This window comes from Equus caballus, chromosome 7 (genome assembly GCF_041296265.1).
Source record: "Equus caballus isolate H_3958 breed thoroughbred chromosome 7, TB-T2T, whole genome shotgun sequence".
NCBI classification, from domain to species: domain Eukaryota; kingdom Metazoa; phylum Chordata; class Mammalia; order Perissodactyla; family Equidae; genus Equus; species Equus caballus.
Genome location: NC_091690.1, coordinates 17,937,153 through 17,950,941, shown reverse-complemented (window position 1 = coordinate 17,950,941; position 13,789 = coordinate 17,937,153). Strand labels below are relative to the sequence as shown.

Genomic DNA, 13,789 nt, shown 5'->3' with positions numbered 1-13,789 from the left:
TCAGCAACAGGGCCAGCCCTACCAAATATTTATTAAACAGAATAAAGATACATACATATCTTTTATTACTTACCTAAATCTATATGTACAAGTTCTGCTGACTGCTCGTTTATCAAGATATTCTGTACATGTCTATCACCAAGTCCAAGTATGTAACCAACTGAGGAAAAAAACGACCTGAAATCACTGATATCATCTATTTCTATAACACATTTAGCCACAATTTCAACTAATACCACTTATTCTACATAATTTTTAAGTAGCTTAGGCTTTTTAGCCTACTTAAAGGAAATTATGTACATAACTGGCCATTTTGAGTTTCAGTCAAATCTTGCCAGCTATTTTCATTTATACTGCATTTTACAAATCCTAGATGATTTGCTAAAAATGCTTCCCCTTTACTAATAAGCATACATTTAAAAATATTAGTACTTCAAAAATTAGTGTGGTTAAAGTTGAGACTCATTATTTACCAGGGCCAAGGCAGAGCATTATATGCACTCAAATATTTATTAAATATACTTTTAAATCAAGAAGACTTTGGGAAAATTCTTCATTCTTCAATGAAACTTTCTTTTGCTTGATGAATTATATTTAACAGAAATTAATCATTAATTCATTTCATCAGGTATATATCCAGGAAAAACTACATTTCTATTTTTAAGACAGATGATGACATGTCTTAAAATGCTTTTAGCCTAATGAAAGGCACTATGTCGTGTTATAGAAAAAATACTGAATAGGGAGTCAGGATGCCTGGGTGCCTGGCTAGCTCTGTCATTAATTGGGCCTATTTTCTTGTTTTTAACTAAATCAGATTGAGATTGAATCTAGATTACTGAATCAGACAGAGTCAGATTATTGATTTCAATATGGAGAAGAAAAGGGTTTCATAATTACCTACAATTTTTTCAAAACATACATACCCTGCCTTCCTAGGGTATGGTACCTAAGTGATGGAGGGAATGGTCCTTAGTTAAAAACCAATACATTAAAAGATCTCTGATATTCCTGTTAGTTCTCATACTCTAGGATTTTGTTAATTGCCCTATCTAGCTTTTCTAATCTCTTAGAAATTAAAAAAACAAAGTCAAAATATACGTTGTACGCTGAATATTTAAATACATACCATGATTTCTATTCCAAAAACAAAATATTAAACAGAATCAATTATTGGGTGATAATATTATGGTATAGAGGTTCTGTGTAAAAGAACAACAATAATTAAAGGAAATAACTTAAATGGAATTATCACAGGTTTTATTACTTTCCAAAGAAACCTCAGAAAATAATAAATTGAAGGGAGAGAAAATAAGCCAGATTCACCATTAAACAAAGAATAACCAGTCTATCCTTGGGACAGGAGAATTCTCTCCTGCAAGAGGTAAGAAGAGCTACAATTAGAAGCTAAGAAACAGGATAAACAAGAAACACAATGATCTAATGATGAAGATGGTCTGGTTGACAAGCACCATCACCAGCATCATCCCCCGTAACTCAGAATGTAGGAGGTGCTGAATCTACTAAAATGTATACGGAAATTACCAATAGAAGAAGTAGCCACACTGCGAGTATAAGCCAATCGTTTCTCAAACCAAACAGCTGGGTCCAAGAATTTTTCCATGCAGAAGTAACGGAAAACTGGTTGAAAATTTTGGCAAATATCCATGAAGGTTGCATACTTCTCTTCAAAAGACTTCTTTTGCACATCCTTTAACAGATCAAACATAAAATTATTTTAATATCGTGTTCAACTTATTTACATAACATCTACTAAGAGCTTCTATATGGAAAATAGTATGATAGATATAGAGACAATAAAAAGATAAACAAGATATTATCTCTGCCCACAAGAACCTAACAGTCCGGTCAAGGAAGCAATTAATAAGTTATAATTTCTTTAGGGTTTTCATTTTAATCTGAGGGGAAGGAGGCACACCAACAGTGACTGTTCATTTGTTTTAATTCATCTAATTTGAATGATTCTGTAATCTATGTGGAAGTAAATGCAAAAATGATAAAGGTGGCTCCAGATAGTCTTAAGTGGTATCACAACGTGATATGAAACAGAGAGAAGGAGAAAAAATGGAAGAAACACTGATCGATGACAAAGCAGCTGACACATCTCTGCTCTGTCCTCTAACATCTTCTCACTATATAATACTTTCCTGAAGCAAAGCTTATCTACTTCAATGGGCTCAACTCTCATGTGTGTGTTAATGACTCCTAAATCTGTGTCTTTGGCCCAGGTATCTTTATCAAGTTCCAGCATGATGTGCTTCTCCAACTGCCCGCTCAACATCTTCACCTGAATTACTTCCAAATCTGAACTGATCCACCTTCTCGTCTTTGGCAAACCTCACCACTTCCTCTGTTTTTTGACAAAGTAAATAGCCTCACCATCCACCCTATCATCCCGACCAGAAAACTGGGCACCACTGATTACTCTTTCTCCCCAACTCCACTGCTAATCAGCAACCAAATCCTATCACTTCTGCCTCCTTAATATGTCTCAAATGTACCCACTATGCTCCATTCCTACTGTTATTAGTCTTGATTCAGACCTGTCTCATGCCTCTAGTCGGCTTTCTCAAAAATATAACCCACAGTGCTGTCAGACTTATCTTTCTAAAATGCAAATCTGATAGTACCATCCTCAAGGGCTCCCTCTTGCCAAATTTCTTATTATTTCATAAAGCAACCCTCAATTTTTTACTAATGACTACTGCTCCGATCTCCTCTATCTATTCCCCCTCAAAGACTAAGCCTATGCTTAGTCTTAGTCTTTTTTTAAGATTTTATTTTTTCCTTTTTCCCCCCAAAGCCCCCTGGTATGTAGTTGTATATTTTTAAAGATTTTATTTTTTCCTTTTTTCTCCCCAAAGCCCCCCAGTACATAGTTGTATATTCTTCGTTGTGGGTCCTTCTAGTTGTGGCATGTGGGATGCTGCCTCAGCGTGGTTTGATGAGCAGTGCCATGTCCGCGCCCAGGCTTGGAACCAACGAAACACTGGGCCGCCTGCAGTGGAGCACACGAACTTAACCACTCGGCCACGGGGCCAGCCCCTAGTTGTCTATTTTTAGTTGTGGGTCCTTCTAGTTGTGGCATGTGGGACGCTGCCTCAGTGTGGCTTGGTGAGCGGTGCCATGTCCGTGCCCAGGATCTGAACCAATGAAACCCTGGGCTGCCGAAGCAGGGCGCATCAACTTAACCACTCAGCCACGGGGGCCCGCCCCTATGCTGTCTTTAACTACCTGTTCATGCCTCCTCTTTTTGCTTGTAGGCTCCCTCTGCTTGGAAAAACTCAGCTCAAACATCATCTCCTCTATGAAGCTTTTCCTGAATCTGATTCTCTCCACTCCTCCCTGTCCCGGGTAGAACTAACCACTTCCTCCTCTGTGCCTACACTGGACCCTCCGTACCCTGAACAGCTTTCCATCACAATGCTTTATAGCACTTTACCACACATTTTAAAAAACATATAATAAGAAAGCACAATAAAAGGACGAATAAATGGATTTTAGAGTTGGACAAAGTTCAAATCCCTGCTCCAGCATTTATTAGCTTATTGACCTTGGGCAAGTTAAATTCTCTGAACTTCTCCTCATCTTAAAATGGGATAAGTACAATGATGACAGTCATAATATTTGTGAAGTCTCAGCATAGTACCTGGTGTGGAGAAGGCATTCAATAAACGCTGCTGACTGGCAGACCAGATGGTCAGTGTGATGTGGCAAGTGTCTTAGAAGGTCTCTATATTAGTTTCATATAAAAAGTATTTCATAATCTGTTTTTTTGTTTTATTTAGTGTTTTGTTTTGTTAAGAATTAGCTTACCCTAAACTGGAAGCACATTAGCATACAATGAATGATGATAAATTTCTCATCGGACAAGGGTTGACACTTTACGTAGTTTAAAAACCTTCCCTTTTCACTCACATATACACTTTCATTCTGATCAGCTTACTTTCTTTTATTTAGTATCATTAACAGTCACCTGATGAAATCAAAACTTTGTGTCTGTAATATTTGATAACTGCCAGCTTTAATAAGATATTAAATAATCTTGCAATAACTTATACCTTAGAGGGTCACTCACCATCATTTTCTTTTGGCATTGAAGGGCACTGAAATCCTCTGGCCTGTATCTTTTATGGGCACCATTCTCGTTGTTAACAAGAAATTCACCAATAGGGACCGTTCCTGTGCACCACTCAAGAACACCACTTCGCTGAGAGAGGGGAACCACCTGAAGTTACAGATTAAATACATTTTAACTCTGGAGGGTATTAAAGAGCATGTGATGATCATTCAACTATCAGAGTCAGGGTGAAGCATTTTGTCAAGTTGTATTACTAGTTCTCTGTCCAGGGGAGACAAAGCTCCTTGGAGGAAAGCAACTAAAAATAAACTTAAGCTCAAAGAATATGATTTTCTAGCCTGCTGCTTAAACTTCTGAGAACCTGCCCAACTCTCAATCTCCATGATTCCCTGAGAGATCAGTCCTGTTAATGACACTCTTCAATGTCTGTGACTGGGCCATAGTTAGCTTGGTCCATGCAGTAGAGGCATGAAATGTTTTCCTCATACTTTTACTATCAAACAAATCTGAAATATTTCACCTTGGAAATTATTGAATGTAGTCTCAATTTTAGTATACCTTAATAACTGAAAGTATATGCATTCTTGCTTTATAGTCTTGTTAGCTTCACCAAGAGGAAATGTTTTCCTAAACATATTATGAGCAATTGTACTGGGAAGATAAAAAATTATGACATTATAAACATACATAAAATGTAGAAAATGATATAAACAAACAGCCTTTTACTGAGTAAACAGCTTTAACAAATCTAAGATTTTCTCATATCTGCTGGGAAAGACAAAGCTCCCCTTGTACCCCTCACTGATTCCACGCCCCTCCTTCCATGGAGATGACTGCGAACTTATCATTGTTTATGTATTTTTTGGTACAAAAAGAATTTACATATTTTTATTTCAAAGCTATACATACACAAATAGTTGTAAGCTTTAAATTAAGAGTATTATACTATATGTATGCTTCTGCAATTTGCTTTTTTCTCACTCAACACTGTTTTACCTTTAGCTGTGTTAGTACATTTAACTCTAAGTTACTTGTTTTAACAACTTCTTACTGTATAAATATACCACAATTAACCAATCTGCATACTGATTAACATTTACATTGTTTCCAGATTTTCCTGAAACACTGCTGCAATAAACGAGTCAACTGGTGAACATATTTCAGTTTCTCTAGGGTATATACCTAGGAATTGAATAGCTTAGGAGATGTCCATCTTCAATTTAGTTAACCAGATATTGTCAAATAACTATCCAAAGTGGTTGTACCAATTTATAGACCTAGGGCTATGTTTTATTCCTTTTATATCCCCAGCACTTAGCAGAGTATCTAACACAATGCTAGAAGTGTAAATAAACATTTATTGAACAAATGAATGAATGGATCTCACAGCCCTTCCTACTGATTTCCCTTCCTGCCTAAGTACCTCTAAACGCCTTCCTCCTATAATGTTTGATCACATTAACATTCTTGCCTCCTAGTACATTCCACCTGAGGTCCCTTTTCCACTGATTACATTCTATCAATATCTAGTTATGGGGAAAAAATCAAACTCTTGTCATTTTTTAAGAAACTGATCTAGAAAGAACAGGTTGACTTTTTTTTCTATTTCATTCCAGAGTTTAACTGTGATGTTGGCTAATGGAAAAACAGTTGAATTTAAGTTTCAAAAGGTAAATGGCAGTATTTTCTCTGGTTCTACGATTCTCTGGAATAGCCTATTTCAGCTGGTATCTGGGTATTTTGTGTGGGTATCACAACAATGAGTGATGACTATTTTCTAAATTCTCCCAAGGTACATAGCTACTACCATCCCAGATACAGAGAAATGCAATCAATTCATTATGCAAAGTGAATGCCTTAGGACATCATGGCTTCTCTCCCAGAACCCTGAGGAGGATGCTCTGAAACATAGATCACAAAGAAGAAAAATTATTTATTGGCATAAGGCATGATGAAGAGTTAAGCAGAAAGCTTCTTTCAGCACTTAAATATTGTTTATAAGAGACTTGCATTTTAAAAAATGAGTCCTCTCACATCTAAGACTTTAGGCTTGCTGTTCAATTTACTTTGGAAAGATGTAGTTTTAGTAGAGAAAAATTAGGCCAGGCACACTGATTCTGGTTGTCAGAGTGCTATGTCTGAGTGCCAGCATATACAGTAAGAACTTTGTCTTCCTTCATCTCCCTCTGATTCTGACAAGAGATTTCTGGCATGCCTCAATATGCAGGTCTCTCCTTTTGAGGTTGCATATTGACACTTGAGATTTGGGTACCAAGAGCTAGTTCCAGGTACTCAATGAAACCTCTTGTTGACACAATGATCACAGGAAGCCTGAATGCCAGCATTGGGAATGACTCCACAGAAAACCTGGACTAGGTAGACTGCTTCCCTACATACAGTTAATACCTCTAGGAACCTTAACTAAAGTCAAGAACAACTAGCTCAACATATTGATGACACAACTTTCACATTCTTGGAATAATCTCAAAATAACATAAATCTATTGGCCCAGTATTGTAATTCTAAGCAATAAAGTTAAACCTAAACTCTCATGTTTAGAGGTCATACTTTAATATTTAGATGTATAGCATTAAATAACTCAATTATTTAATTGATAAAATTGTTCTGCACAAAAATTAGAAATTAAAATTCAAGTCCTAAGGTAGAGATGGAAGTTTAGTAATTTCTGCCTTCAAAATATTCTAGATCGAGGATTTCTCTCTTTCATGCTTCATAGCAATGAACTTTGGAGGCTCAACTGTGTATCTGCTAGGAAACCTTAGCTGCTTTCTGAGAAAATCAGGAGTTGCTCCTATAGCCCATACTTTTTATAACCCATTATAACTCAATTCTTCAGTCATCAGCTTTGCTATCTAAAAGCCTGGCACTTAGAGCATAAAAATTTCCTTTCGTTCACATTATAGAATAGCTGCCCTCTAAGAATTTCTTAACAATTATTAAAGTATTTGCCAGATAGGAGACAGCTAACAGCTCGTCAACTTTGTCCTACAATTGAGCTACATCAATACAGCAAAGTAACTAGACTGGTAGGTCCCAAAGTGTGGTCCCTGAACCACGGAAGCATCAGCATCACTTGGTATCTTGCTAGAAATGTATATTCTCAGGCCCTATCCTAGAATTAGAAATTATGAGAATGGGGCTCAGCAATCTGTGTTTTAACAAACCCTCCAAGTGATTATGATGACTGTGCAGTTTGAGTAGCACTGATCTAAACCATATCAAAGAAGTCCCTCTAAAGAACAGATTTCACAGATCTTTATCTTTTGTCATTGAAGACTGACTAGTTTTTTAAAACTTTTTTTGAGGAAGATTAGCCCTGAGCTAACATCTGCTGCCAATCCTCCTCTTTTTTCTGAGGAAGACTGCTCCTGAGCTCACATCCGTTCCCATCTTCCTCTACTTTATATGTGGGACACCTACCATAGCATGGCTTGCCAAGCGGTGCCATGTCCACACCTGGGATCCGAACCCGTGAACCTTGGGCCGCTGAAGCGGAACGTGTGAACTTAACTGCTGTGCCATTGGGCCGGCCCCTAACTAGGTTTTTTTAAACTGCAACTGGGAAGCATCAATTATATTAGTTAATAGCCTATGAAGTTCCATGTGACAAATTTCTCACACACTTGAAGGCTAAGAAGTGTGCTTTTCTTAATAAATAATATGCTTTCCCGATCCCCATTCTGCCCAACTAATGAGTTTTATATTTCTGTTTCTGAAGGCAGTTAAAAAGCTCAAAATTAATTCTGTTTTCAATTATAATAGCCTGACTCAATCAGAATTTTGGAGGGAGATCTAATTTCTTTTTTCCCATTCCCCTATTTGGGATTTTTAGTTTAACAATTATTTTTATAATAAAAAATGCTCATTGTGAAGAACTTGAGATATATAATAAAGCAGCTATTACCCAGAGATAATAGCATTTTTAGGCTTATTCGGGAATTTTTAAAAAGTCATAGCTATATACTAATTTCTTACAATAAATGTATTCATAAACATCTGTTTTAAGGCTACTTATTCTGTCTCATGAATCTATTCTTATGCCACAAACCACACCATCTTCATTACTAAAGCTTTACCATTTGATTTGGTATGACTAGATAAAGTCCACTCTCATCTATTTCTTTTATTCAAAGACATTTTAGTCATTCTCACCAATATATTTTTCAAGATAAACTTTTAAATCATTTTCCGAGTTACAAAAAATTTGATTGGAATTTCATTATCTATGCATTAATTTGAAATGAGCTGACATTTTCCATTGTCTTCCTGTTTAAGACATGGTACCTCCATCTTATCCTAGTTTTTCTTTACTCTTTCTTATTATTTTTGTAATTTTTTTCCTGTTTCTTGTTAACATTACTCTTGGGCAGTTTATTCAACTTATATGCTTTTTATTTCTGTGAAAAGGACTTTTTTCAATTATATTTTTAAACTAGTTTTAGTTGATAGTTAGGATACTGCCAAGTTAAAGAGAGTTAGCTTGCTAGAGAAAAGAAACACTTGTGGGTAGGTACCATTTTGTGGGTATAAGAAACAGATTTGGACTACCCTAAGAGACTGAAGGATTGCTTCTCTACTACACAATAAATTATCCATACACTTTCTTATTTACATCTTCATAGAAAAAGGAACAATGAATAAACAAATAAGCCTTGTTACAACAGTGATAGAAGAATAAAGGGCAAACGTGAGATACAGGAATGAAACCAAAAAGAACACTCCTACAGGAAGCAGGCCCTTCAAAATGAAGGTTTATTGTATTTTATTTATTTATTTATTTTTTAAAGATTGGCACCTGGGCTAACAACTGTTGCCAATCTTCCTTTTTTTATTTTTCCTGCTTTATTTCCCAACCCCCCCACACCCCGGTACATATCTTAGTTGCAGGTCCTTCTAGTTGTGGGATATGGGATGCCACCTCAACGTGGGCCTGACGAGCGGTGCCACGTCCGCGCCCAGGATCTGAACCCTGGGCCGCCGCAGCGGAGCGCGCAACCTCAACCACTCGGCCATGGAGCCGGCTCCTATTGTTATTTTTAAAAACGTAAACATGCCAAATGAGCATTCAATTTAACAGCCAAAGATGATTAACAGAATAATGTAACTTCAGAATTGTCTTCTCAGGCAAACTGCTGGAGGAAATGCAAACTGGTACATCCCTCCATTAAGACTAATCTGACAATATCGACCTAATTATAGGTACATATATCCTCTGACACATCAATCCAACTTCTGGAAATCTATCCCACAAATTCACCTGCACATGTATGTCCAAGGTCGTCCATTGCAACACATTGTTGGCAATAGCAAAAGACTATAAACCCAAATGCCCATTTTACACAGTAAGAATTTGTATAACTATGTACAAACATACAAAGCCCCTATTAAAAAATGAAAGATCTCTATAAAATATTGTTGAGTTAAAAAAAGATACATATGTTTTCTTTTCTCTAAGAAAGGGGAGAAATAGGAAAATATATTCCATTTGCGTAACACTCGAAACAAATGAAAACGGCACTCATAGGGGTGGGGGGATGAGGCTGAGAGGGACAAGGTGAGAGAAGGCTTCTCTTTTTATACCTTTTCCTATTGTTGGATTTTTGAAACATGCAAATGCATTCTGTAGTCAAAAACCAACAAATTAACATTTTTAAAAGCCTATTTTATGTGCTAAATTCTTCACTGAATCAAAACTTCCTTCTTAACACTACTTTTCTTCTTAAAAGTACTTTTATACCAGAAATAGGGCACATGCTCAAAGATAAGAAAAAATACTTTTTTGATTACAAGAAACACCTAACTGCAGTTAACATTAATGAGCACTTTTTAACTTTTTTTTTCAAGATTTTATTTTTTTCCTTTTTCTCCCCAAAGCCCCCTAGTACATAGTTGTATATTCTTCGTTGTGTGTCCTTCTAGTTGTGGCATGTGGGACGCTGCCTCAGCGTGGTTTGATGAGCAGTGCCATGTCCGTGCCCAGGATTCGAACCAATGAAACACTGGGCCGCCTGCAGCAGAGCGTGCTAACTTAACCACTCGGCCACGGGGCCAGCCCCTAATGGGTACTTTTAAAAAAAGAAAATAAAAAACAATTTGGCTAAAGGAGAGACTGGCAATCTATGGTGTTTGGACCAAACCCAGCCCCAAACAGTTTATATACAGCCTGTGAGCTAAGAATGGTTTTTCAGTTTAAAGAGCTGTAAAGAAAAAATAAAGAATATGTGACAGAAACCTTATGTGGCCCACAAAGTCTCAGATGTTTACTACCTGGTCCTTGACAGAAAACATTTGCAGACCCCTGGTCTGAAGAACAGCATCTTTTCTATGTTCCTGGTGAAGCAGCAGAAGTAAAAACTAGTCACCTTATATGTGCAGATGGTCAATTTCCTCTTCCTGGTTTCAGTGTTTCTCTGCAGTAATGTATTGCACATCTGGAAAACCTGCTGCATGACAGCATCTTGTCTCAGGTCATCACGGCCCTTCAGAATAATCAAAACACAAATAACTAAGCACAGGTCATTTTCTTTATTATACAATCACACGAAGAGTCATCTGAAAACAGGGAAAGGGCACTCAGAAATCAATCCGAGCATCTGTGCTCCTCCTAACAGTCGCTTAAAGTAATCAAGACCCAATGCTATTCTTTCATTTAGAATAAGCTATAACACCATGTAGGCAGAACAATTTAGAAACAAGAAGTCTCTCCTAGCTGATTTTGTAATTAGGTTAACTGGAACTCCTCTACCTGAGGGCCACTGCAAAATCCCTGGGTGGTGCAGCACTACTCTCTCTCCACCAAACCCAGCAAGGCCCAAAGAGCTTTTGAGCAGACTACAACGGGAATGCTGATCCCTTTCTGGTCCATTTAACAGCACTTAGCAGAGTGCCAAACTCAGGATACTGGAGCAAGGGCCTCCAACTTGAACTATTTGAGAAAATATGCAACAACTAACAAAATAGTTTTTTCTATGACAAGCAAGCTGATTATTAGCCTCATCATGTCTGTACGTTAAAATTATTCTTTTACTTCTTTCAATTTTTGTAATGATGGTTTTTCAAAGATACAGAAAAATGAGGAAAAGCATTCTGCTTCTAGAAAATAATTATTTCTACTCTATAAGTTTTCCTCACTTGTAATTATTCAGAATAAAAACAAAGACCCAAATAAAGCAGGAAGAAAATATCAACTATAGTTTTTCTTTGACTTGCTTTCATTGACCCACTAAGAACCACACCAGAGAAGGGAAGTCTCACCTTGACAAGCTGTCTCCTTTCTTTGCCATCAGAGCCCAAACAATCTATTATTTTTGGTAAATTGAGACCTCCTGCTAAACGAAATTCTGCTTTAAATGATTGTATAGTCACCAGATTTTCATATTCTCCTGTGGGGTCCACCTAAGAAAAAGTATCAATATGATAATAGGTCAGATACACTATTTGCATTTAAATAAAGTGTAAATAACAATTTTAATATTAAACAGAGGAATGAATGACAATGTACTGTTGGTTAAGAAGTGGAGCTATAACTTTACTTTCTGTTTAAACGAAAGAAGATTTGACATTGGGAAGGTTTAAAAAAGTGACATAAACACAATTCACCTTCCTAAATATCTCTTAATTAAAGCAGGGCATGCAAAGTACCAATACCACTGAAATAATACCACTGAAAAACTATTGAAAAACCAGGATTCAGGTCTTACCATGGAATTGTATATGTTAAGTCATCTGAGAAATAAACTCCTCACAAGAACATGATTAGGTAAATTTTAGAAAAGTGTGGAGAGTTTTCTGTTTTGTAACTGCTAAATCTGGCATTTCTAGGAAATAGCTAAAGAACTTTGCTGGTATGGCTGGAAAGATATGAGTTAATCCACATGATGCAACTACATTTCAGATCAAATAACTAGGGATTCTAAGCACTAAACTGTAAACTCAAAGGAGAGATTTACAATGTAGTTAAAATGATCATTTCTAAACTATAAACTTTATTATTATTACATATATCCTTGCCCAAATGGTACTTCTAGCAATAAAAGATCTTTATGACATAGCTAAAAGTATCATGCTTATATTACAGTCAATTTAATACTGTAAAATCAGTCAATACATTCTAATGCATACAGAATTTTTAAAACTAATATAAAGCAATTAGGAACTTTCCTGCCAAGTTAAAAATTAATCTTGGCATAAGCACATGGGCTCTCTCCTTCTTCTGGCCAATGAAGATAACAGACTATAGACCTTTTTTTTTCAGTTGAAGTATAACTGACATACAATATCCTATTAGTTTCAGGTGTACATCATAGTCATTCGACATTTATATACATTATGAAATGATCACCACAATCAGTCTAGTTACCATCTGTCACCATGTAAAGTTATATTATTATTGTCCATATTCCCTATGCTGTACATTACACCCCCAGGACACTAATTTTATAACTGGAAGTTTGTATCCCTTAATTCCCTTCACTCATTTTGCCTGCTCCCCCACAACCTCTCCCCTCTCTGGTAACCACCAGTCTGTTCTCCAGACTTGCTTCATAAGACAGATGGGGGGTGTAAAACTGAAGGCAAAAGAAAAGAAAACAGGAGAGGGCTTTAAGGATTTTAAGGCTTGGGCAGAGAATCAAAGAAGAAAACTACAGGATGAAACAAATGAAACTGCCAATATTTAACCAAATTTTGACCTATTAAAAAAAGGTTATTTCAAATGGTTTAACCTAATAAAGAGGAATTTAGTTTAATAAAGAATCAAAACAGTTAATGGCAAATTACCTTAATTTCCATAGTAGGGACAACAACATCTTCTAAGTTCTGAAGTTTAGTAATTGGCTGGTCTGCTGGAATATTTATGCCTTCTGTATATAAAATAAAGAGGCTTTAGTGACCACTGCAAACTGGGGAACAACACTCAAGGTAAAGCAGGAGAATTCAGCAGATGCCATAGACTCCAACCTGTGGTGAATCTGTGGTTTAGGCCCTGATTTAGAAATGAAGATCCAAGAGCTTGGGACACAATGTAACTCGGGCTCAGAGCATAGCAATGGATAACATGGCTTACAAACAAATTTGCAGGTTACTTGGCATTGGTAATTAGACCGGATTCCACGTGAGGGGCCAGGCTGAGCATCTTAAGATAACTATGTAACAGTTTGCACAGCACATAGATATTACTATTAAATGTAACTAAAGGACCTCACAATATATTTTTTTTTGCTTAAAGGAACACTAGAAGAAGTCTCATTCTTATATAAAAGTAACAATTTAAATGTGAAGACAATTCTGATTACTAAAGAATGAGGAGAGAGATACTCATAAGTGTACGCACATAACCAAGTATTACAGCAGCTTATAATTATTTGAAGAGACATAAGAAGAACGATGGATTACATGCGAGGCATTCTAACACTTACGGAGGAAATGATAAGGCCTTTTCATTTCTAAGTCCTAGGGTACAGTGAATAACCAATATCATTTTAAAAAACGTCAACTTTGAAAATTCTCAGTTATTCAGTTATTTTAATGAACTTGGCCTCTATGCAATTCTCTGCAACAAATTTGTACCAGATTACTCAGAGCAATCAAATAATTAATTCAGTGCAGTCACCTATTAATCAATTCCGCTAAAAGATATTAAGTGAAAAAAATGACAGGAGTGTGGTA

At 36.4% G+C, this 13,789-nt stretch overlaps 1 protein-coding gene across 2 annotated transcripts in view; it reads right to left on the bottom strand.

Moving 5' to 3' along the window:
- Nucleotides 1-13,789, bottom strand: part of ATM (ATM serine/threonine kinase) — a 123,995-nt gene that overhangs the window by 20,470 nt on the left and 89,736 nt on the right. For both annotated transcript variants that reach the window (XM_070272152.1, NM_001309203.2), the window contains 6 exon segments: nt 12,902-12,984; nt 11,378-11,518; nt 10,486-10,602; nt 4,100-4,249; nt 1,546-1,711; nt 74-160 (listed from right to left, as the gene is read on the bottom strand). In XM_070272152.1, coding sequence (XP_070128253.1) covers nt 74-160; nt 1,546-1,711; nt 4,100-4,249; nt 10,486-10,602; nt 11,378-11,518; nt 12,902-12,984 — 744 coding nt within the window.